The sequence below is a fragment of the Tachyglossus aculeatus genome, chromosome 9, assembly GCF_015852505.1.
Source record: "Tachyglossus aculeatus isolate mTacAcu1 chromosome 9, mTacAcu1.pri, whole genome shotgun sequence".
In the NCBI taxonomy this organism is placed as follows: domain Eukaryota; kingdom Metazoa; phylum Chordata; class Mammalia; order Monotremata; family Tachyglossidae; genus Tachyglossus; species Tachyglossus aculeatus.
The window spans coordinates 14,126,628-14,152,886 of NC_052074.1; the positions used below are offsets into that span (position 1 = coordinate 14,126,628).

At 38.3% G+C, this 26,259-nt stretch overlaps 1 protein-coding gene across 1 annotated transcript in view; it reads right to left on the reverse strand.

The window, feature by feature from the left end:
- Positions 1-1,691: 1,691 nt before the first annotated feature.
- GPCPD1 (glycerophosphocholine phosphodiesterase 1) overlaps positions 1,692-26,259 on the reverse strand; it is a 49,132-nt gene continuing 24,564 nt past the window's right edge. The window contains exons 7-20 of the mRNA XM_038751274.1: positions 25,975-26,098; positions 23,258-23,495; positions 21,476-21,638; positions 20,775-20,907; positions 20,519-20,573; positions 13,886-13,978; positions 12,798-12,875; positions 10,806-10,845; positions 8,670-8,731; positions 7,830-7,895; positions 6,635-6,771; positions 5,904-6,039; positions 5,152-5,312; positions 1,692-3,016 (exon numbers count right to left, since the gene is read on the reverse strand). Coding sequence (XP_038607202.1) covers positions 2,821-3,016; positions 5,152-5,312; positions 5,904-6,039; positions 6,635-6,771; positions 7,830-7,895; positions 8,670-8,731; positions 10,806-10,845; positions 12,798-12,875; positions 13,886-13,978; positions 20,519-20,573; positions 20,775-20,907; positions 21,476-21,638; positions 23,258-23,495; positions 25,975-26,098 — 1,682 coding nt within the window. The 3' untranslated portion in view covers positions 1,692-2,820. The remainder of the gene's footprint in view (positions 3,017-5,151; positions 5,313-5,903; positions 6,040-6,634; positions 6,772-7,829; positions 7,896-8,669; positions 8,732-10,805; positions 10,846-12,797; positions 12,876-13,885; positions 13,979-20,518; positions 20,574-20,774; positions 20,908-21,475; positions 21,639-23,257; positions 23,496-25,974; positions 26,099-26,259) is intronic.

A 26,259-nucleotide genomic window follows, 5' to 3' on the forward strand; every position in this document is an offset into this window, starting at 1 on the left:
ATCCCTTGGACCCGGGATAGACGGTGTCTTTCTGGGGAAGTCCGATCGTGGCCTTGTGGGGAAATGTTGAAAGCCTCCTTTGAAACCTCCTTAAGGTATATGGAAATATTGGCCATTCCAAGTTGTGAACACCAAGGCTCATTTTACACTTATTTTTAAATGATTGGCCAGCAAAATCTGAAAACAGCTGGTTTTACTGAATTGCATATTTTTAGAGTGTTTTACAGAGGAGGAAAAAATAATTAAACTGATCTGTGCAGTGTTTTTATCTAGTTTAAATGCATGCTTAAAGCGCTGCATTTGCCTATATAGAACCATAGCTGTCACTACTGTTTTTGAGAAATGAGGAAAGGGAAAACACATTTTCATATTTACACAAATCTGTCAACCTTTCCTACACTTAATTAAAAAGCAAGCATTTCATAAGGGGCATTGTGGGCATAATATTACTTGTCCCAGAAACATTAGGTGCTTGCTTTGGCAAAGAGATCATTTTTTCCCCAGGGTACATCACTGGTATGTCGCATAAACTTCCTAATTGTAGATTTCCCTCTGGATTTTAAATTCCTCAGCTCTGGCATGAAGCGATAAGGCACCTGAAGGAAGGGAGGGAGAGGGATAAGCAAAGGTGTTGTTATTTGAGCTCTGGTACCAGAAATTCACCCAGAGGGGCTCAGGCAAGAAGGTAGAAGTGACAGTGAGCCTGGAGTCATTTGGGGGCTAATCTGTAAAAATTTTGGGTATGGTTCCCACCAAACCCTCTTTCGGAAGGAACGGAGTCAGCCGCCCTAAAATACATTGAGCGGTTGACTCCATCCTAAAAATCTCGTGAGGAAAACCACATACAATTCCAAAAACAAATACATGCCAAATATTCTGGCGCCTATGACTAAAAAAAAAACCATAACCACAATCACTATGCTTCTTCAATAAAAATATTAATATTGCATAGATTGAAAAGGAGACAAAATGTATTTGTCAAATGACATTTTAATACTGACTCAAGTTTCAGACTGCTTTCCCAAATTCTTAATGCATTTCTGAAACAAAGATTCAACCAGTCAGCTTACACTGTTTTATACGTTAAAAGGATCCCCTGTAACACATCTCATATTGAATTTTAATGTTAGCATTTTTCAGTGTTGTCACATTACAGTAGCACGCCGGCTCTGTCAAACATGTGCCCTATTGTATGTATGTGTTTTCAGTTATATACTGGCCCGTTGCACCAGTCATGACACACCAACACACACAGCAGCTGTGTCCGGCACTGAAGTTAATCCCTTAAACATATACATGAATTCAAAGTACGTTAGCCAAGTTACTGTTGCTACCGCTCTTTCACTTGACAGTATTTTCCCGGAATAAAGAATGGTATCTTGGGGGGTGGGGGGGGTATGTCGGTACCTTCTCTATACAGAAAACGAAACACTCCATCTAAAAACGTTTCCTTTGGAAAAGAAGCTTCAGAGATGCTTGATTTTTCTTTTACGATAATTCTAGGAGAAAGTAATTAAGATAGTCCATGATAGTTTTCAAGTGAGAGAAAAATAAACCAGTACATTAACAATTGAGCTATATCTACTAATAAAAAAAACCCACAGATTTTCCAAAGGTTATCCACGATGTTTATCAAGAACTTACATAATGCTTCTGAATGAACTGATCCACAGTCAAGAAAGAATACAAGCTTGAGTATTCAGGACTTTATTTTTTTTTTTTTTGGTTGGAGATTGGACTCCTGCATAACACACAAAAAGAACCAAAGCTATATAATAGGTAGTAGGACACACTAGAGATGGTAAGCATATTTAAAATGCCTATGACAGGCTATTTTTAGGCAACAATTTTTTTTTTAAGTCCTTGCCACCTTCTCAAACTCACCTAGCACCAAAGGATGAAAGGACTTAACCGTAAACATGTATAATTTCATGCTTAATACCCGAAGCATGCATTCTGTAGAATTTGTACATTAGGTAATGTTCCACTAAAGTTATTGTGCAATATTAAAATCAGCAGAAATGAATCTGCAATGCATCCTGTTCATATTAAGCCACTAAATTACCTGCAGCATTTTGAAGTTTAGCAAATTCATGTAGAACAACTACGGAAAAAGAGGTATGAATCATGTTTTCACTTTTTGCTTTCGACTGCTTATAAAGACCTAGCACTACTGCATTCGTTTGGCTGGCAGAGGTGGAATAGTGGCAGCAGCTTCAAGATTCATAATTAAATGGACTTTTATGTACAGGGCAGTCTCCAAAAACATATGTACACATATACTTTAAGATGGCACAAAGGTTTGTACAGTCAAAGGTTTGTACAGTTGGAACCACCAGTGCAAATGCATGCATTTGAGGTACTAATTTTTTCATGGCCAGGTATAATCATGAGTAGAGAAATTTAAAATAGCCATTCTCAAGATCTGCTGCTAATGATTTCAGACCAGTTTAAGGGACAGTAAATGAAAAGCTTATCTGATAAAGAAGAGAGATCTGATAAAGACAGGAGAGAATACAGTCATCTTTACATATTACCAAGTGCTATACTTGCAATTAAAATTCTCTTTAGAATGCATTTTAACTTACTTGTTTTTGAGGTTAAACCTACAATTTCTATGTTTTACATGCAGATTGGATAGTAATTATACCTGGCCAAATGACTTAAATAATATGACTTAATTCTAGTAAGAACTGTAGTGGAATTGTAAAACGCTTAATTATTGCTTCATTGGACTGAGAAAACCAAAGGCATAGGTAAGCACTGTTCGATGATGAAAGGTAAATTATTCACAACAGGCGCACGTGCCAAAATTGGGCTCTAGGAATTCTGTAGATTATCTATGCCATTAGCATCCAAATGGATTTCAGGACACATGCACAAAGATGATGATGATGAAACAAAGTGGCTAACAGTGGGACATAAACAACTTTTTAGCTCCGGTAACTCCTTCTTCAGGCGTTCCAGCTGCTCCACCTGGAATACATTTGGTTGTTCGGGCATCCAGTCGTATATCCTGTGAAGGAGAGAAAGCAAGAGATCAGGAAAGATCTTGGGGTCACCACTGACTTTTAGGACATTATCGGTTCAATGTCTAGGGCCGAATATTGTTAGGAAGGCTTGGGAACCCAGATGGGATAGTTCTACTGCTACGTAAAACCACCATCATGCTCATGTGAGAATACTGTATCCAGGTTAGACTGACATTTTAGGAAGGGGACAGAGCTAGAAATGGGAAAGACAAACCAGGATGATTGGGGAATGGAGCTGCCTTATGAGTGAAAACTCCTAATAGGAATAATAATAATTATGGTACTTGTTAAGCGCTTATTATGTGCCAGGCTCTGTTCTAAGTACTGGGGGGATACAAGCTAAACAGGTTGGACATAGGCCCTGTCCCACATGTCTCACACTCCTAAACCTTCTCAATCTTATTTATAGAGTAACAGGTTGAGAGGGTGCAGTAGAAGTTTATAATACCATGAAGAACGCGGACATACTGAAAATCAGGAGGGAATGCTACAGTTCAAGAAAGCACATTCGTGGCATTTTGCAGGAGTTCATGTTTTACTCGAAGTGTGTGGCAACAAATATTTTTTTAATGGCATTTATTAAGCGCTTACTATTTCTATATACAACTGAGTTTGCAATTATAGCTTTGATCCTGCTTCCCCCCCAACCTCCAACCACTTTTTCACCTTGCTCAGAGGAGGATCTTCATATTTTGACCCCTGGATCTCCAATTTTGCCTGCTTCACAGTATACTAGTGAGCCACCCACTCCTTAAGCTCACTGTCCTTCAAAATGAAGACTTATTCTGGTCATTTTGGGCTAACAGCATAATGCTTAAGACATTAAGTGGTGTGTTACTACTTTCAGGGCTTATCTCTTAAAAAGGTAGGTGACTTTAGTATGTGACAATCTTAAATGTTGAGGGAAAGGTACTTAATAAAAGCTGAATCGTTTTTCAGCTACTGTATTTTAATGCATGTGAGAATGGAATGAGAGAGTAATTTGGAAAAGTCAGAATACTACCTTTTTTTTCCAACTCTATACCAAGCAGTCCTAAGTGAGCACATTCTTATTATGAAATCATTGGTGGCACAATGAAAATAAATCAGATGTCAAGCAACTCAATTAGCTCCAAAGGCTACTTTAGTTTCTCCCTCTAAAACTGGAACGCCCACTCTCAGGTTCTCCCCTCCTCTCTCCCTGCCACAGCAGGCCAAATGATAACATCCTTACAACTTTTGCATGCATCCATTTTGAGAGAAGATGTGTTCTGCTGCAAACACGGCTGTCAACTGAGCGCTTACTATGGGCAGAGCACTCTACCAAGCACTTGGAAGAGTGCAAATAACAGTGTGCAGACACATTCCATTCCCATAACAAGCTTACTGTCTAGAGGGGAAGACAGACATTAATATACATAAATAATTTATAACATATAAAGATATACACATAAGTGTTGTGGGGTTGAGGCGGGGTGGGGTGAATATCAAATACCCCAAGGTCGCAGATCCAAATACAGTCATCTATTCCTGAGAACTGGAAATGTCTTCTAAATAAGGGTCAGAAGTTAATTCATTAGTAATAAGCAATCTGTAATACTCACATTGTATAATCCACTGGCTCAATTCAAATTGAAACCACCAATAAAGTTTGTTAACTAAAGCACATTTAAAAATATATTGTAGCCTTCTCTGATAAAACCATCCAATTCCTTACACACTCTAAAGGTAGATGCCTGCACAACGTGAGCAGAGGAACAATTGTAGATACACTGACGAATTGCATTTGGTACAATTCTCATTACACATTTCAATGTTTAACTTGGACATTAAGAACTCATTTGAGTTAGAAGAAAATTACCACCTCAGAAACTCTCCTGTAAGACTGTTGAGGATACAACTAAATCTCTGCAGTCAGTAGTACTCTCCTCTCCCTTTGGGTGGTAAAATACATTGAGTCAACAGATTTTATTCCTGGGACAACAAAATCTTTCTAAGTCCAAGGAAAGTGGTTAAAAGCAGAGTTGTCCTAAATAACCAACCACAATGGAATGGATTTGTGACAACATACACAGGCCTATCTAAATACCTTTCTGCATGTCCAACAGAGCTATGGGAATTCACCTACAAAGATAAATACCTGTCATAGACGAGGCCATCAATTCCAAATTCCTTTAGCTTTCTTCGGTTTTCAGGATCATTTGTATCATCACCCCAACAAAAGATTACTAAACCTTTAGATTTTGCCTCCTGAATATATGATGGATTCCTGAGCAGGTCTTCGGTGTGCGCATTTATTCCCTGAAAAAAACTGAACTACTTAAAGACAAATATGCAGATACAGGAAGATACAGAGAAGCAGTATGGCCTAGTGGAAAGGGCTTGGGCCTGAGAGTCACAGTAGCTGGGTTCTAATCCCACTTTGCCAAATGCTTGCTCGGTGAATTTAGGCAAGTCATTTCTCCATGCCTCAGTTCTCCCTCCTTACAAAGACTGTGAACCTTATGCGGGACAGGGACTGTGTCCAACCTGATTCATTTGTAGCTGTCCCAGTGCTTAGAACAGTGTTTGACACATAGTAAGCACTTAGCAAATATCATTTAAAAAAAAAAAAGACCCCTAAAAAAAGTTGTATTTTCTAGTTGCTCCTTATACTGGAAAATAAAAGCCTTACAAACCTATATGAGAGGAATAACTAACAAGGATATTCTTTCTACACCTGCTCTATTAACGGAGGTATATTTTTAGATTATGCTAGAGTGAAGAATGTGTGCCATGTTTCAATTACTCATTCAAAATTTCAACTGACCTATGTGAACGCTTAATTGTAGTATGAAGACAAACTAGTATTTGAGTTTTTCCAATGGCAAAAGCAAACTAATCATGGCTTACCAACAAATTTTCAAACTGGGCAAAACTCATTGCAATGTGAGTTGTCCGTGATCGGAGGTCCATGAGCTCTGGATAAGCGTCAGATTTCCCTTGAGTCAAAAATAATATGGGGTACTTGTTCTGCTTTTGCCGTACCCTACAGTTAACATTTAAAAAAAATGTACAAAGAGAAAGTCATTTTCAAGGTTAGGTAACGAGTTATGGTGCAACCATATTTTCCCCAATGCATTAAGCTTCTTCTGTGTAAAATACTAGTAACCTAGGATTTGGTGATATTGATTATGTGAGCTGTTAGTCGTTTTAATTAATGAAAAGAGAAAGCATTTATCTGAAGCATGGCGAGTTAGTTGCAATTTCCTTAGAACCATATTAAAATGAAGGAAACGCCTCACCATCAGCTTTAAGACACTCAATTAGCTCTCCCTCTTACCCATTATCACTGCACAAAGTACAGTTTTGGACTAATTTTAGGGGATTTAAATTCCCAGAAGAATATGGAAGAGAAGCCAAAAAAAGACAGATAAAGTACAAAGATGACAATAGTAAGAATGTTCATTAATTTTTTAAATCTGGACCTAACTTCCAGAAACTAGGCAAAGTAACTGGTTCAGAACCAAGCAACTTAGTAAGTCCAATTTAATTGCAATGTTTTGAGTAGCAAATTCTACCTGGTAGTTTCTGCATGAACAAAGTATAAGTCCAAAAGTCTATGAGATAACTTGGTTACTTACATTGTACAAATGTCCGCATCAAATGAAGAAAATACAATTCTCCTCTTTCCAGCCTTTTCCAAAACAGTCTTTAGAATGATATCCAAGAACAAATTCATGTCAAAATATGTGGACAAGTTGCCATCCCAAATTCCATCCTACATTGAAAGGAATTGAAAAATTTAGGAGCCATGTACATTTTTTTTTTATTCTACAGGTGTTATTGTAAGAGAACTGTTACATCATTCTTTTTTTCAAGAGTTAAATTTCATTTTGTACTTGGTAAAACAGGAATCCATTTATGGAATTCTCCTCCATGCCCTGCTAGAATTTATTTTAATAATACTAACAAGAAATGGTAATTGTTGAACACTTACTGTGTGCCAAGCACTGGGGAAGCTACAAGGTAATCAGAGCAGACACAGTTCCTTCCCCAAATGGGTTTAAGTGGCAGGGAGAGGAGATATTTCATCCCCATTTTACAGTTGAGGAAACAAGCACAAAAGCTAAATGACTTGCCCAAGGTCACACGGCAGTACAAAAAGATTTCAAAGTAGACAAAAATTCCTGGACGCTTCAATTCACAACAGTTAAATTCCAAGGTATGTTTAGGTCAGGATTACAAGTATTTCATGGATTTGGACCGCATGAGCTTTCGTTTTAAAAGCAAACCTAAACACAATCAAATACTAGGTTGATCAACTTAAATATTAAAAAAATGATTTTGGTTTGCCTAATACAGTGTCAGCCACCTTAGGAGTGTCTACAGTAGTAAAGAAACTTACGTAGATAAAAAGTTGAAAGGCTGCAAATTTGCTACTATCAACCCAATATACGGCTATTTACATCTATAATTTAGTAGCACATTTTGCTTAATTCACAAGATAACTAATCTACTACCTGAACAAAATAACAATTAGACTATTTCACAACAAGAATTTAATTTTAATCAATCAGTGGCAGTTACTGAGTGCTTAAGTGTGTAAAAAGCTTAGGAGAGTACAATATAACAGAGCTGGTAGACAGACACTTTCCCTGCCCACAAGGAGCTTACAGTCCAGAGTTTAAGAGGACATACAACTTTATGTTGTATCTATACATATGTTGTATCTATGTTTAACTTATGTTAAATCTAAACAACTTTCCCATAGAAATCAGCAAGCATAATACAAAACAGAAATACAGCATAAAGAACAGAAGTAAACTCATTACTTACTCTCTGTTGGCAAGTCCATTTTATTTCAATATTAAACCCAACATCTTCTGGTAGAGACTCCAAAACCTAGAGTGACATTTTTTACAAAAGTATGTGTAAAAAATGAGACAGAGGAGAAAGGGAGGAACAAAGGGAAGGCAATTACCATGCTGACAAGTAATTACAGTTCAGGGAAGTTAAAAGGCCTGACACATATTTTAGTGTGGTAATTTTTGCATGAGTTTGGGGAGTTCTGGCACTACCCAAGCCATGCACTTACATTTATGCAATCCTAGAGCTGGAGGATTATCCGTTCTTGTTTCAGGCTAGCCTCCAGACAGGTGAACTACTAACTTATCCATGGCTGTTAGATGTCCACTCTTTTCTCAAAGCCCTCCAGGCACAGACACTCCACTCAGCTTATAGTTGGTTAGGATTCCCAGGCATTTACATTTCCTTTTTGCCCAAAAGTACTCTTGATCAATTGAGAATTTACCGCAAATCCAATCAGAATACTCTGTCCCCTCATTCATTCCACTGTATTTATTGAGCGCTTACTGTGTGCACAGCACTGTACTAAGCGCTTGGAAAGTACAATACAACAATAAAAAGACACAATCCCTGCCCACAACAGGCTTACCGTTGCCCACATTGACTTTCAAAAAAGTGTAAGAGGAACTATTATGGAGCTCCATTTTGCAGAGTAAGTATTGATCAGAAGTTAGTTAGGGGTGCCCTTTTATTACTGTACATATTTCACAGCAAAGAAACTTTCTCTTTTCCCCCCCTCCAAACCAACTGACCACTAAACTGAATTTAGACAACTATTTGAAATTCATTAAGAAGTTGCATGAAACTTACCATCTGTAGAGAAGGAAATGGCTGATTCTCAGAAAAGAAGTTTTCTTCTTCTACAAAAGTACCTGAAAACAGAAATTATGGAAGTCTTGATAAATATGTCATTTAAATACCTCAAATATTTCTAAACTGCTTCTACCATTAATCGTATTTGATAAAAAGCAAAAGCTAAATCCTCATTTTAAGGAAATGAAAGAGAAAGGTATCTCTTGAAGACTGGTTTTTCAGATGGTTGTGTTCTTTATATTTTATCAAACTGAATCTAGCATCTAATGAGACATATTGATTTTATTCTAACTTTGAGGGGGGGGGGGGCACAGCACATTTATATGACACGATCTATAGTGTGGCCTAGTAGAGAGAGCAAAAGCCTGGGAGTCAAATAACCTGGGTTCTAATTCCAGTTCCGTCATTTGCTGCTGTGTGACTTTGGAAAAGCCACTTAATTTCTCTGTGCCTCAAATTCCTCATCTGTAAAATGGGGATTAAATTCCTTTGAACTCCATGTAGAGGCAGGGAATATGTCACTTTATGCATAACGCTTGTGGGAAATACAAAACAGCGAGAACTCAGTAAGTACTATTACTGCTGCTACTACTAATATCCAAAATTGGATTATGGTAGATTTAATTTGTCACCAGCTATGAGTCTTCATTCCCTTTATTTGATTTTTTTTCCACAGCTGCAAAACATTCTCCACAGACTAGCTTTGTCCAAGCTACACCAATTTAGGACAGTCTCTTCTCCCTTATTCCCCAGTCTCTTATAAGAGTATCATGGCCATCTGTACTCCTGCCCAAAGTGGTCCCAAGCTTTGGTCTACAAATTTTTACCATTTTACATTACAGCACTTCTTTCCACTACTGCATCTGAGTTGACTGTGGAAAGTTTTACAAATCTAATTGCAAATTACTATAAAATAAATGCTGAACATGGCTGTGCTACTATTACATTGGCCTATTTTATAACTCATGCTAAGAGAAGTGAGAAACTGGAACTAAGATGGGAAGTTGATGGTTTAACAGTAAAAGCTGAACACTGCTGCCATAGCCTTAGATTTATATCAAAATTGTATGCTTCTGGCTTCAAAAAACTTCCTTAACAGCTTTAAGGCAGTCCAATCAAGTTATCTTCCTCCTACCTCATCTCACTGATGTCCTCGCACAACCCACCACGTACACTTCACTCCTCCAATCAATGGCAATTGATCGCTTATTGTGTGCAGAGCGGTAACACTGTCGGTATTTACTGAGGGCAGAGCACTGTACTAAGCACTTGGGAGACTATAATACAACAGAGTTGGCAGACAAGCTCCCTACTTCAAATCAGCCTTCAGTCCTCTGATGCCAACCTACTCTATGGACCTTTAATCTCATTCTCACCGCCGACTTCTTGCCCATGTCCTCCCTCTGGCCTGGACCTCCTTTCCCCTTCAAAACCAACATACTACCATTCTCCCCACCTTCAAAGCCACCCTAAAACTCAAATCTTCTCCAAGAGGCTTTCCCCTCAAGTCCCTCCCTCACCTTCCTTTCTGCATCACCTATGCCCTTGCAGTTGAACTCTTTAAGCACTTGATTTCAGCCCCAAAGCCCATATATACATGCTTGGCATATAGTATGTGCTTAACAAGTACCATCATTATTATTATATCCTTATACCTTGCCTTTTACTTCAATACTCATCTCCCCCTCTGGACTGTCCGCTCATGTTTACCAACTGTATTGTACTGTAGTCTCCGAAGCACCTACTGCACTGCTCTACACACAGTGAGTGTTCAATAAATACCACTGACTGATGAATCAGTTCACAATTCCTTTATTACGCCATGGACAATCTTCCCAGGAGGTCGGAGAAACGGGCAAAAGCCTTTACATTATATTCAAATGCTTTATAGGTAGGCTTTGCTCTCAATTTTTACAAAATTACCGCCTTTAAGGTTACATGCTAAACTGAGTAAAAGTATGAAATCTAACCCTGAAAAACGAACTTTAGCAAAAGCTAAGTTAGAATACAACTCTTGATAAGCGCTAAAGAGTTATCCTGATTTTCAATTTAAATTGGGATCCACGGAGAATTATTTTAAAGGCATCAGGCTATTTACAATATAGTTTGGTTGTTTATGGAATAGCAACGTACCTTTGTGATCTTTTGACTTAAGTGCAGTCACATGAGCCAGCTGGAGGTTTCAAAAGGAAAGTTTATAGAGTTAGAAAGAATTCCTGAACCTGTAGAGATGCTCTTACTGTGGAACCAAAGCTAAAGACGTGAAACATGCCCACACCTCTCCTAGCCTATAAAACCTTCTCTGGATCCCCAATGTATCACCTAGCCATCAACGTTACTTCACTCTTTCCATTCCCATCTAAACTCCTTGAATCACTTGCATAAACCTGCTACCTCCATTTCCTCTCCAAGCCCCTTCTTCAACCTCTACAATCTGTCGGCATGTTCCACCCTTTTCACTACAATGACACTTCCCTCTCCGAGATCACAGATCAACTTCTTACCAAATCTAACACTCTTCTCCAACCTAATCCTCCTCAACCCCTCAGCTGCCGCTGACTGGGGAGATCGCTTCCTATGCCTGGAAATACAGAAGAACAGCATGGCCTAGTAGACAGAGCATGGGTCTGCGAGTCAGAAGGACCTGGGTTCTAATCCTGGCTCTGCTACTTGTCTGCTGTGTGACCTCGGGCAAGTCATTTCACTGACCCTCAGTTACCTCATCTGTAAAATGGAGATTAAGACTGTGAGCCCCGTGTGGGACAGGGACTGTGTCCAACATGACAACCTTGTATTCATTCAGTCATTCAATCGTATTTATTGAGAGCTCACTGTGTGCAGAGCACTGTACTAAGCGCTTGCGAAGTACAAGTTGGCAACATATAGAGACGTCCCTACCCAACACCGGGCTCAGAGATACTAAGGTACAGTGCCTGGCAAACAGTAAGCACTTAAAACACCACTTAAAATATATCACCTAACTTGGTTTTTCTGACGACCCTCTCTGCCACCTTGCATGCACACAGACTTTATAAACATTCCACATTTATGGTATATGATGCAATGAGAGTTTTCTATTTAAATCTAATATTCTAAATTTACCCAGAGGTATATATGTCTTTCCAATGATGCTGCCTGTGTCGCTCCATGAAATAACCATCCTTGATTGCAAATGCCCTGCTCTGACGTTCCTGCTGCTTCCTGGGTCCAGTCTGGGTATTAGTTGCTATTTGGGATTTTTTTTCCTGCTCTTGTAAAAACCAAGGAATAAGCAAAAATAAGTAGGAAGAAGCATCACGACCTAACTGACAGAGTATGCGCTTGGGAGTCGGAAGTTCAGCGTTCTAATCCCGGCTCCACTCCTTGCTTGCTGGATGACTATGAGCAAATTTCTTAACTTCTCTAAGCCTCGGTCTCCTCATCTGGAAAAAGGTGATTAAACCCCGTTCTCCCTCCTACTTTGTGTAGGCGTCGCAGATGTGCAAAAGAGACTGTGTCCAACATGGTCATCTTGTATCTTGCAACTAGTAAAGGGCTTGGCACACAATAAGCACTTGGCAAATGCCAGAATTATTATTATTACTACCCGTCACCTTAAAAGGTCATCCAAGTAGCACCCTCAGTGATATTTTATGAAATGGGAGCAGGCCCAGTAGTAGCTGCTGCTGTTGATTTCTAAGTGACTTATAGATGCACCTGTTCGGCCTACCAACCATCTGTCAATGCATACCACTGGGCAACAGGAGGTCTGGGAGAGATGGGGAGAATGGTTCAAAGCAAACCCCTGCTGAAGCCCTGGAAAAACAACTTATGTACATGTTTTGGAAATGCTCGGCTCAAATGGAAAGGGCCCAAAAGAAGGGCACGAGCTCTTCTCCTAGTGCCAACCTCACTGTCAGTGCTATTAACTTTGAACCAAAGGACAGTGCAAGAATAGAAACTCATCCTTCTCGGAAGCCATATGAGTCACAGAAGCCCTTCTAGATTGGAAGCTCCTTGTAGGCAGGGAAGGTGGCTGTTATACTGCGTTGTACTCTCCCGAGTGCTCAGTACAGTGTCCTGCACACGGGAAGTGTGCAATAAATATGAATGATTGATATGGAAGGTAAAGTATTACTGAATTACCTTTAGCAACTGGAGTTGATCAAAAGTTAATTCTTTCACTGGAATCTCAAACAATTCTACTGGGTCAGCATCAAATTTCTTAAAAAGCAACACAAAAGATACTGTTACGGTTGTGCAAAACTAAATGCTTTAATATTTAACTGCACGTTATAAAGCTAGCTTCAGAGCAAACTATTTTATTTGCTTTTGCATTTGATCACTTGAGAAGTTGGTAAATACTGCTAAGGGCTTGTGGGTGAGAGGACCCCTTTTTAAAACAAGGATGATTAGACCTGCCTCAAATTTCTACCAACTGAAAAAAATATAGTTTAGTGCCTGATAAGGCAAGCTGCTCAAACCATATATAAAAATTTTAAAGCTACGAATGAGTGGCTTCTCTAGCCGTGTTTAAAAAGTTCAATGAGTTATCAGATTCCTGGGTTGGATGAATCACTGGTGTAACAATATGCTGTCACTTGTGCTTTTATGTTCAATGCCAGTCTTGGACTGTGGCACCAAAGGCACTTAAAAGAACAGTATGATAGGTGCCCTTGACACACACCATCTAACCTTCTTAACTTTTTTCCTCTCATAACTCATGTACCAATTTAATCAGTTGAGCCACATGCCCCTAACTCACTTTCTAATTTTCTCACCGACAGCCTTATAGACCCAGCAACTGAAAATTTACTGAAGCTTTTGGTAGTTTCTCCCCTCACAACTTCCTGTGGTGACACATCCCTTATGCAGCGGAGGAGAGATGGGGAAGTGACCTTCCACTATAGTTTAGGAAACTAAAAGTTTTGGAATATTTTAGGGATGCTAATGAATCTAGCGCCACTTTTGCTCAACCCAAAATTGGAAAATGGTTTGGGAAAACAGATTGGAGTTGCTCTGAAACAGTGCTGGCCCTCTGCAGGTGTGGATTTCTATGTGATTGTGAATCTTGTACATCCTATGCAATTGACCTGGAAGGCTTCCTAATGAACTAGAGGTTGAGATGAATGCCTATTTTGAGAGTTAGCTTCTGTATGTTTGCTTAATCTATAGTTTCTATGGCAACTGGCAAGGATATCCAAATGTCTTATATTCAACAATTTCCAACATACCTTTTTCATAGCCATACAACAAGTGAGATCATGATACACAACAGGCACAAAATCCTTGGAAAGATGAACATCAAATTCTACAAATGCTGCACCCTGCAGAAAAAGGGAACAATTATATGTATTCAGACAAATTTTTCATGTTCAACAAGATTCCTGAAACAGTAAACAAAAGCAAAGATGAGAAACAAGTTAAGGATGTTAGTTGTAAGTTGCAAATGTGTTGCACAAGGTCAAAATATAGGCCTGCACAGAAAAATCTGCTTCCATATTACCATGCTCTCACAAGGAACTACTGATAAACATGGAAGGTTGTTTTTTCTTTTAACATTTTGGAAAAAAGTTAGCTTTCTGACCAGAGAATGCACAGTTGAAATCTACTTGGTACTTGATCCTCAACTGACTCTTTACGATACTTACAGGTAATTTTGCTCAGAAGACATTCCCAAGTATTTAAGAACCAATTAAGAATTGAAAAGATAGTCACCTGTATTTATTAAGAACACTAAAGGACCAGAGTTCAAAAAACTTTGGCTGTATAAAAGCTAAGAATTTAAATAGAATAAAAATGTAATCCTCAGAATTTTACTCAAGCTCCTGATGCTCAAACATAACTGCTAATGGCTGTAACATTGGTCAGGCAAGGGAGTAGTGGCAGTTCAACCAGCTGACAAATGTTTAGGCAGTCTGCAGGGCAGCCCTAAATAATTTAATTTTCATTAAGTATTTTCTCCAGATTTTATTTACTTGCATTCCTATTATGCTTATTAGCTTTAACAGACAGAAATCCAGCTGTTTCTACCAAACTTTATGCTGATTTTGGTGATGTTATACTGCTTCCAAAATTTAATGATACTTGCAACCAGTCTGGAGCAAATATATATATATATATATATATATATATATATATATATATATATATATATATATATATATATATATATATATATAAAATATATAATTTTTTTTAATTCAGTATATCCTGATGTTTAAGGAACCAGAGCATATATTACAAAGCTAATTGAAGAGGGGGAACTTGAAAGAATCTCACGGTACAACTGGTACCAGAAGCAGGATATTATGCTAATGCTGGGATATTACCAAAATTGGCCATTAACCTTCTTTGTGACTTCCTTCCATATAAGTGCTGGCTGCCTTTCCAATGATTAAGAGGCTTTTGTTAAACCTCTCTCGCCCAGGCCAAAATTCCCCCAGAAATTACACTTTCCACAGGTAAATGAGCAGGTTATTATAACCAGAGGTAATATTTGGAGATTATCCATTCAGAAACTGCACTGTTTTTTGTTTAAGTGAAAGGGATGGAATTCATCAACTAGTATGCCCGATTTTCTTCTGCATGAATTACGTGAAAAAACTCCAAATCTTATTTCACTCCAAGTATACCGGCTGATTTGATACTTCTCAGGTATCATGACTATGAATACTTAAGTGACACTTAAGGAAATCTCAAGAAGGCTCAACTAGGAATTTGAGTAAAATATCTGTTTTATTTCAGCTTTCAAACGTCAAAAGTATAACAGTTGCTCTAAACAGATTAAAATCAATTTTCCAAGTAGAGTGAAAAAAAGGGTAAATGAAATAAAATTTCAATTTAAATATCTGTATATTCCCTATCAATAATTTATAATTTCCTTTAGATGAATTGCTTTTCTGAAAACAGGAAGATAAATGGGACAAAGCACGCTGGCTTGGTTCAACGTTAAATAATTCTGAAATACAAGGAATATGTCCACAGTTTTTAAAAAGTTAACTCTCCTTTGGAAAAAATTAAAAAAAACAAAACCCAACAAAACACGAGTCCTTAACTACTCTAAAAACATTAAGGCAGAGAGCTAATGTAAAGAAAACAGCGTTTGCCATGCCAGACATTTATGCAGGTTTATTAAAAATGTTTCAGCCTCATGCTCACTGCATCATATTAGATATATCTGAAATAACTACTTTTCTACATAAACTATAAACTCAAACATAAGATGAAGAATACTGCAAGACAATATCTACAAGAATGTATAAGAAACTAGAATATACTGACAAGGACACAAGAGTATGTAAATCTACAAGGATAAGATCGGCTATCATGATTAGGTATATAAAAAATATTTATACATACTACTGGACCTCTTAGCAAGGACTGAAATGTTAATGGATCCAGATATTGCACTTGTGAGTACACAATTAGGAATCTAGAGAATATTATAAGGAAAATTTACTATAATTGGTATAGTTTCAATTAACAATGGCAGATTCATGACAGAACAGCAATTTATGCCCCACAAATGTTGATTATGAGGGAAATATTACTCAAGTTTCTGCAATCTCATGATTTCTGTAGAAGAAATCCTGCCTAAGTTATTAGGAGGACAGTAATACTCCCCTGAAAATATTTTTAAATCCAAATATTTTCAGAACTCTTACAGAAACAGCTATTTTGGAAACTGTCATGTTAAGATGAATACTTCTAAAGTAATGTTCATTTCTGTTCAACCTTAATTTGTCAAATCAAAATTCTATAAATTAATGCTTAAATCGGTAACAGCAGACCTCGGAAAGAAAGATTAAACAGGTTTCCCTGGCCAACCACTGTCTTGAATAACTCTACTCGATTTCAGGGGTAAGGGTTGGATAGCCATAGTTTTCCATGATTGTGATGATACACTAGTCCCTTGGTATTCATGGGAGATTGGAAAGAGAAATCCTTGTGAATAAGGTGAAACTGCCAAAATCATCTGCATCTGATGCAATCAATCGATGGTATTTACTAGGTGTTTACTGTAGATAGAGCACTATTCTAAGTGCTCTGGGAGACTACAATAAAATAGGGTTGGTAGACACGGTTCCTGCCCTCCAGGAGCTGAAAGTCTAGTCGGGGAGGCCGGCATTATAATAAGTTACAGAAAGAAAGCTGCAGAGAATAAAGATATATACTTATGGGGTGCAGATCCCGTGGTTGGGTAGGGACCGTCTCTATATGTCGCCGACTTGTACTTCCCAAGCGCTTAGTACAGTACCCTGCACATAGTAAGTGCTCAATATATACGACAATGAAAGAATTAATGGAGGAGGGAGAATAGGGTGGGGAGATAAGAGATTAGTCAGAGAAGGCTTCTTGGAGGAGATATGATGTCAGTAGGATTTGAAGGTAGACAGAGTGGTGGTCTACTGGTTATGAAGGGGGACGTAGTTCCAGGAAGGCTAGAGGATTTGAGTGGAAGGGATGCAAGTCAGATTGCAGGGGGCCAAGAAGAAAACTGGAGGCAAGGAAGTGGAAGCACTGGATTTAAGAGACTCATTCAAGGAATCTGGGAAAGAATTCCAGGGGGGAGATGGGGCAATAACTTAAGTGTGCAGTGGGGTTAAGGGAGAGTTTTCTTTTCTTTTTTTAAGGATAGAGGATACATGGGTATGTTTGAAAGCAACAGGGACGGTGCCATTGGACAGTAAGCAGTTGAAGATGGCACTCAGGGAGGGTAGAAGAGAGGGGGGGCAGTGTTTTAATATGGTGCAAACGGATGGGGTTGGAAACAGTATAGCCTGGTGCAAAGAACATAAGCCTGGGAGTCTGAGGACCTGGGTTCTAATCCCAGCTCTGCCACTTGCCTGCTGTGAGATTTTGGGAAAGTCACTTAAGATTTTCTGTCTCTCAGTTTCCTCATCTGTATAATGGGGATTATATTCCTATTCTCCTTTCCACTTAAGATTTGTGGGCCCCATATGGTACAGAGACTGCCTGACTTGATTATCTTGTATTTATCCCAGTGTTTAGTACAGCGCTTGCCATCTAGAAAGTGCTTAAACGTCACAATAATTACCATTAGGCACAGGTACAAGGGGAAGATTTTGAAAGGAGGTGGAAGATTGCCTCAAGATACTGCTGGAAATGATGGGAGAGTTGATGAGGGGGCAGGACAACACTGGGAATGGAAAGGTGCAGGGGTGACTCTAGGGAGTTCACACATCATGGTTTCCACTTTGTCAATGAAATAGACGACAAGATAATTTGAAGCCAAGGGTGGGGGGCGGTGGAGGGGGCAGGGAGTTCAAGACAGGAGTTAAAAGTCTGAAACAGCTAACACAGGCCGTCACGGAAAGGAGAATGGCCTCATGGATAGAGCACAGGGAGTCAAAAGGCCCTGGGTTCTAATCCCGACTCCACCACTTATCTGCTGTGTGACTTTGGGCAAGCAACTTCTCTATGCCTCAGTTCCCTCATCTATAACATGGGCATTAAGACTGTGAGCCCCATGTGGGACATGGGTTATGTCCAACCTGATTAAGGTTGTACCTATCCCAAGCGCTAAGTGCAGTGCCTGGCACATAGTAAGCGCTTAATGCCATTAAAAAAAAATGTGCAATTTTTAGAAAAGGGTGGAGATGCCTTGTTGCAGGGCAGAGTTACAGCAGGCAAGGATGAGACTGAGATGGATGCAGTCACCCTGATGTCTGGATTTCCACCAGCGATGCTCGGCGGCACAAGTACAGCATCTGCATATAGAGCACGGGAAAGTAAATGCAACAACTCAGCCATCTGGCCTTCGCAGCGGGTGGGGAGGGCTGGGGATATGGCAACCGGAGAGAGAGCAGGAAGCGCGAGGGCTGGGCCGGGATTTACCACGGCAATGAGCAAAGTCCAACCAACAGCAAAGAGATAAGCAAAAGATGGGCAAATGCCAAGGGACTACTGTACCCCCGTCCCCTGCTGCCTCGGCACTTGGGATGCAGAGTCCCTCTCATCCCTGTATCAGTGTAAAAATAGCAGTAGACATACACTGCATCAGTTTATTGGTCAATTTCATCGCAATGGTTCAAAATTCACTGTCCAATGCTATGACTAAGTTTACTGGCAACGTACATTTTAACAGCTAGATCTGAGGACCCTGAATTATGCCAGAACTACTATTACTGTAATGGAATCCGAGTGCCCAATAGCAAATGAGGCAAGCGAGACTACAGCCTGATTTAAATGTGGCTTAGAAAGCTGTTGCTTGTTGGTTTTCCGACAATCTGAGACAAGCCATCCCGACACCCTTTATTCCGTAAGCCTTTAGTCTTACCAACTGCCAGTACTTTTAAGAGCCTAACCCTTGCAGTTGGCAAGGGAAATCTGTATACAAGAGGCAAAATATGAATTAGAAACAATAGGTATAATAGCTGGAATTTTTTAACTGGATTTATTTTCTAGATTATTAAAGAATCATTTTGTGGCAAGGTTTGCCACTCAATTACGCCTAAACTAATATTCAGTATGTAGTTACTTTCAGAAACATTTAGTATAGCTCTAGAGAAGCTTTTTTATTAATCAGACATCCTTACATTCCCACCACCCAAACAAACCACTTTAAAAATCATTTATTAATTCTAAGTGTCCCCCTCTCCATCCCCCCATCTTACCTCCTTCCCTCCCCCTTCCCCACAGCACCTGTATATATGTTTGTACATATTTATTATTCTATTTATTTATTTTACTTGTACATATCTATCCTATTTATTTTATTTTGTTAGTATGTTTGGTTTTGTTCTCTGTCTCCTCCTTTTGGACTGTGAGCCCACTGTTAGGTAGGGACTGTCTCTATATGTTGCCAATTTGTACTTCCCAAGCGCTTAGTACAGTGCTCTGCACATAGTAAGCGCTCAATAAATACGATTGATGATGATGATAAGTGTAAAACCTGGCAAACTACGTTTTAAAAGGCTCATCTCCGTAATTGTGGAATGACACTGAAAAAGAGAAAAAAGGGTCCTCCTTGACGGACTGTCAACATGAGGAAACACATTCCTGTTACCCTGTATCTAAACATTTTTACAAAATGATAACTTTAATAGTGAAGTTATTTTCTCTCTTCCTCTCAAATAAAAGCTTGAGGGGAAGACAAAAAGGAGGTTGAGAGGCCTGAAAGATTAAAAAAGCGTAGGTGTTTATGTTACTATTGTGCAAAAAGTAAAACAAAATTATGGTATTTGTTAAGCACTTACTTTATGTCCAAGCACTGTTCTAAGTGCCGGGGTAGATACAAGTTAATCAGGTTGGACACGATCCCTGTCCCACATGGGGCTCTCAGTTTAAGTAGAAAGGAGGATAAGTGTTAATTCACATTTTACAGTTGAAACAGACAAAAGAGACTCTAAGTGACTTGCCCATGGCTACACAGCAGGCCATTGGGGGATCCGGAATTAGAACCCAGGTCCTCTGACTCCCAGGTACCTGGTCTTATCGCTAGGCCCTCTGCTAAAAGTCACAACAATCTGGTTGTGAAAAAGCATAGCATGCTAGATCTTAACTGAAAATAGAAGAATGGAGGAAGTGCCAAACTACATACTTGGCATGTTCATATTTTCTACTTTGGATATCTAAATTTATACGCCATTTCGTAATTATTTTGCAGGTGTTTGTAAGCTCTCTGTGTACATATACTTGAGATGTATTAGGTGGTGGTAAGAGAACAAAATCTTACACTTTTCAGTATATTTCTGAAACAATACATTTCTAATCTTTCCAACTTTATTTTCAGGAAGATGATTTTTCTGTTCTTCCCTTCCAACAGATCATCACTTGAAATGCTTAACTTTACTAACCCCTAACAAAAAGAATTCACAGGTGATTAAGGAAATTTGACTTACATGACTAGCAGCATTTCTTAAAGAAGCAATTGTGTTTTCTTGAACTTTAGCAAGTCTGAAAAGAGAGACAGGAAATAATCATCAGTAAATAGTAAAAAATCATTAACCACAGGCAAGTGATTTTAAATAGCATCATTAGCTCTACATATATATAAATGCATAAAGAAATGGAAATACTTATAATTGATGCAAGCTACAGACTACATGTCAATGTAAATAAATACACTAAAGGCAATATAAAACATTTACAACTTACTGGGCAGTTGTTGTAGAATTTCCTGCACCCCGATGACCAACATCTAAAGGTATCCTTGGTTTCCAGTATTTTGAAAATGAAGATTTCATATCACAATTGTATCCTGGTAATGGCTTAATAATTATAAAGTCAACTATTTGAAAAAAAGAGAGAAAAATCAACAGTTGCTTCAACTGAACATAAATAAATGCAGCGATTTTTACAACTAAATGTGTACTTTGTAATTATCTCCTAATCATCAAGAGCATTTGCCAACACCTATGTGCACAGACCTGTGCTAAACAACTGGTGGTGGGGAGAGAGTAGACATCAGGGAAATCACAGCAGTATACAGCATAATAGATCACAATTTAATCTGGAAAGACCAGCCAGCACAAGTTAATATAGTTCCAGGGGTACTGCTTTCTGGACTTTAAGTAGAAGATAACAAATATAGCTCTTTTCTTGGATATACATGAAGGCAGAGTAAGAGCCTCATTTGAATTGTTACTGCTTTGATCAGATGTTGGCGAACTATGAAAGTTAGCATCAAAATCACAAATTCAAATTTTCCTGAACCTTTTTAAAAAAACAACAACAAAAACAAAACAAAAAACACACTACTTACTACTCCAAATTCCGTGATGTAAAATCAAGTTATCCTGTAACCAATTTAAGATTACCTTGGCTAAATGCCAAATAATTTTGGGGTACTATCATACCTCTAACTTTGCCAATGGTTTTTCTTGAATTTCTGCTCATGATCGGAAGTGTGAGGATTCCACCACTTTTCCCACTTTCTGCAATAGTAGATGATAAGAGGCATGCGGCCCCCACATGGCCTGGAAGAGCATCTCCTTGCACTACTGGTTCACTCAGATCTTCCTAAAATTAGATATGTTTGATTACAGACAGTTAACTTGTGTCTTAAATATTGGAGAAGCTACCACAAAGCCTGGGCAATTGTAAAGAGGGAAAACAGAGGTGGGGATTCTTGAGATGAAGAGGCAGCTGCTACAACTATTTTCTTTTAACTGCATTTCTTATGGGCCCAATAATTTTGTTTTCATAAAAGGCAACTTTTCCTGTGGATGCTGTATGCTCAAGGTTATGAGTAATTGCCAACCACAATTTATTTTTTTAGGATTCCAGGTAATTAAGGTGTTTTTATCGTACAATAAAAAGATAGAAGAGTTCTTGCAGAACACCATTTTGTATTTACAAAAGATCAATACTAGTCATTAAATTACCCTGATGTAATTATTTACCCCAAAATCAGTTTGCAGGTTAACATCTGCAACAAGAAATAGCAGGGGAGGGATTAAACGGACTGTGGACATACACTAAAATTCTGCTCTTTTATGTTAAAGTATTCTAATGAGGCAAACAAACTGTCTGGATCTGTAAAATATAGTATAGTTGGTTTTCGGCAGGTGGGGCTTCCAAGGAAAATGCGACCAGACTAAAGCCAGGGCAACAAGGTATACCGTTAATGATAACTAGAGGGAAAAATACTCAGCCTTTAACTACTTCATCAGAAGGGTTATCCTTCTGTGTCAATCTGCCCAGAAAAAGTGTTTTTGATCCTCTTTCCCCAAAACTCCCACTAGGAAACATACATTTTTTTTTTTAACCTGCCAGGTGTGTAAAGTTGTCTCACCTATACTTCTAGAAAGCTAGTCCTTCTAAATTGCTCTATTAATCAATGATATTTACTGAGCGCTCACTGTGCACAGAGCACTGTATTAAGCGTTTGGGAGAGTACAATGTATCAGAGTTGGAAGACACATTCCCTTCCCTATCCATAATGAGCTCACAATCTAGAGGGGGAGACATACATGAATATAAATCATTTATAATATATAATTTATAGATAATGTAAGTGCTATGGGCCTAAGGTTGGGACTCAGTACACTTGGGCTCCTCTAGTCACAGAAAGTGACAATTTCAAAATGAGCCAAGAAAACTTCTTCATATAGCAAGAATTAAGTATACGGATTTGCTACCTTGAGAAGTTTGAAGGCTGAAAAACAAAAGCATCTTAAGCAGTCTATAATTTATTAACAGAATTACAGATGCGGAGGAAATGTTAAGAATGTTATTTGGCACACCTCTACCCTTTTGGTTAGATGTCAAGGAGAGGAACCCATCAGAAATTCCTCCAATCATTATTCTGTTGCCTCTGTCAGAGACAAAATACTAGGTTTTATAGACCATTAATCTGAACCAGAAATAGTATTTCTTATATGTTTATTCACTGTAATAATACCAATGACAGTAAACATGTGTTAGCGGAAAGAGTAACCAGTAGGAGGAATTACTTTTTAAGCATTTTCATTGTCATGAAAATAGTATTTTAGTCCTTTGGAAAGTAGTCTGAAAAGGGTGAATTCTTTAAAAATATGGCATCTATAAAAATGCTTGAAGTAAAACAGAAAACTGCAACTGGATTCTTCACCGACCTCACGCTTCCTCAGAGAAATTAATTTGAAGCGGCAACTCACCTCAAAAAAGTCAAAGATTAATTCCAAGTTATCTGGCTCCATAGTCTGTATACTATATTCGGTCCACCGATCTGGCTGTAGTCCATAACCACATTCTGGTTGAGAATGCCGTGACTTAAACTCATTATCGCTTACAAGAGATATCTCTAGAGTATTTGACATCTTCTGAAGAACAGTGAGAGATGGTTTCTCTAGATCATCCTCATCTTCCTCCAGACCTTCTAGCGTGAGCTTCACCCTACAATGCAAGTGAAATATTAAATTCAGAATGATAATTTCTTTACTTGAGCTCTATATTATTTTGTAGGCTCTCAGAATCAAAATATTTATTTAAATTCCTCAAATGGCATCAAGATATACTCAGTGTCCCTGTATCCAAATTGAGACGCACGGATTAGGTGAGTTAAAATACCATTTAATTTAGGTTTTCTGAGTTACCCAGCAGTTGACACTGAATAGTATTTTTTTTTATTCAGGTGTGTCAAACAATATTTACAAGAGTACTTCTAAAACAGAAGAACCTAACAGGGTTGCTTAAAGTGAGTTTCATTTCAGAGAGCGCTGCTTTTAATGATCAGAACCCCTGTGATAGCACACTTAAATTCAGACTAATTCTTTATTTTACACACCCTTCATCTGCTTAGTCCCATTTCTACACCAGAGGATAAGACTTATAAGAGACTATATGTATGGTCATAAAGTCAAAGACTGCAATCTTAATGTGGATATCAAACATACTATATGTGATTTGCTTAATAAAAGCTACGGGTTTCATATTCATAAGATCAGAATTTTGCATTTAACCACTTCAAAAATGTTACAAAGTGAAGTACTTACGGCCCTATGTATAGTGAAGTACTTTATGACACCGAGAAGTAGTGTGGCCTAGTGGAAAGACTAAGGATCTGGGAGTCAGGTGACCTGGGTTCTAATTCTGGCTCCTCTACTCGTCAGCTGTGTGACCTTAAGCAAGTCGCTTCAGTTCTCTGTGCCTCAGTTACCTCACTGTAAAATGAGAATTAAGACTGAGCCCCAACTGAGACAGGAACTGTGGCCCACCTGATCATCTTGTATCGATGGACCCCAGCTCCTTAGCACGCACATAAATACCAAATATATAAAAATATAAGCACCTTGGGTTCTGTCAAAATGGGTTGACACAATGACACCAAACAATTCCAACAAGTAACTGGAAGAGTTTCAATACAAAATGTCAACCAGATCATCTCCCTATTGCTGCACCAATCTATTTGCAGAAAACTTCTGAGTCAAAGGAAATTACGACAAGAGTTCAACTATGAAGAATAAGACTATGAGAAGCAGGGTTGCCTAGTGGAAAGAGCACGGACCTGGAGTTAGGGGACCTGGGTTCTAATCCTGGCTCTGCCACATCTGGTGTGTGACCTTGGGCAAGTCACTTCACTTCTCTGTGCCTCAGTTACCTCCTCTGTAAAATGGGTATTAAAACTGTGAGCCCCAGGTGGGACATGGACTCTCTCCAACATGAGCTTATATCTACCCCAGCACTTAGTACAGTGCCTGGCACGTAATAAGCGCTTAACAAATGCCACTAAAAACAAACAGAACTGTAACTACAACTCTAATGAACTGATTGAAGTGTGTAATATTTTATGTTCATTCTATGATGTACATGGCTTAAAGGAACACTTTTCTGTAATTACCCAGAGCTCGTTTCCTAGCCCAGTAGCTATAAAGCATCCAAAGTTTGAGTATAATTGTAATCAAATAACTTACTCGTTATTAAACCCAATGTTTTCCTTATAGTTGGTCTGCTCAAAAGCGGGCACCCTACTCAAAAAGGGTCCTTGAAATCTTTTCAATTTTTTGATAAAGTTTTCTGTGGCTGATTGTAGTCTATTTGGTTCTGTCCTTCACAATTCCAAACCAATTCTGCTACACACCAAACATGCCATTTTGAAAGTCTTTTTTTTTTTTTTTAAATGATACTGAGAAAGTACCTAAGAACTTCCAAAATAGCAACAAAGCTTAAATCGACAAAATATTTTATGGGTAACTGCCTCAAAAATTCTAGACAGTAGTTCCCCTTCTACAAGTGAACCAAATATTGCTAAATTTTCTGAAAGTCAAAAAACTTTGTGGAAACAGCTTTCTTACAATCACAAGGAATATTAAATCCTCTAAAGAGAAACCTCTTCCTTTATTATATGGAAGGGAACGGACACTTCCAACTTGGAATAAGATGATGAAAAGGTGAAAACTTTAGAAGTGCCGTTTACACTATCAACTTTAAGACTGATTAATTCTAATTTTGCCTTAAAAAAAAAGAATGGGCTTATTAGTAAACCAAAAATCCCAAATTCTAAGAGTTTCCATAAAACTCTCCTAAAATAAACAGATAGAGCAGGCTAAAATATTTTTCCTGCTTTACCACTCATTTCACTTTGAGACCCAAGTTACTACCAGAAGAAAATATTCTGGTCCAGTGTGTTCAACTATTTACAGTGATTTCAGTATCATCACATAAAAGGGCTTCATATGAAGGCCATCTGTAAGCGTTTCTTGCATCTACCTCAGTGCTCAGCACACAGGATCACTTAAATACCGTAATTATATCATTAACAGAAGTTTTGTCTTCAGAGTACCAAATTGGTCTGATTGCTAAAGCATTAGTGATGGAATTAAAACTAATTTACAAGAACAAATTTTTGCACCCTCTGACGAACATGTGGCCATACCTAAACCTAGATTTTTTAAATTTTTTCTTGGTTATCGAGACAGGCGGTTTTTCAGAATAATGTAGACGTAATCTTATTTCAGTCTGACACGTCAGCCATCCGGAATCCAGAGTTTCAACACCGTCTGGCAAAGTAAATATGATGAAGAGTAGTAATTGTTAAAAAAAAAAAAAAGAAGCAATCTTAAAGATGTTTAAATGCAACATGCATTGACAATTGTAATACTATACCATTTTAAAATAATGGGGTAGTCCATATGCTATTGGCTTTACTTCTTTCAACCAA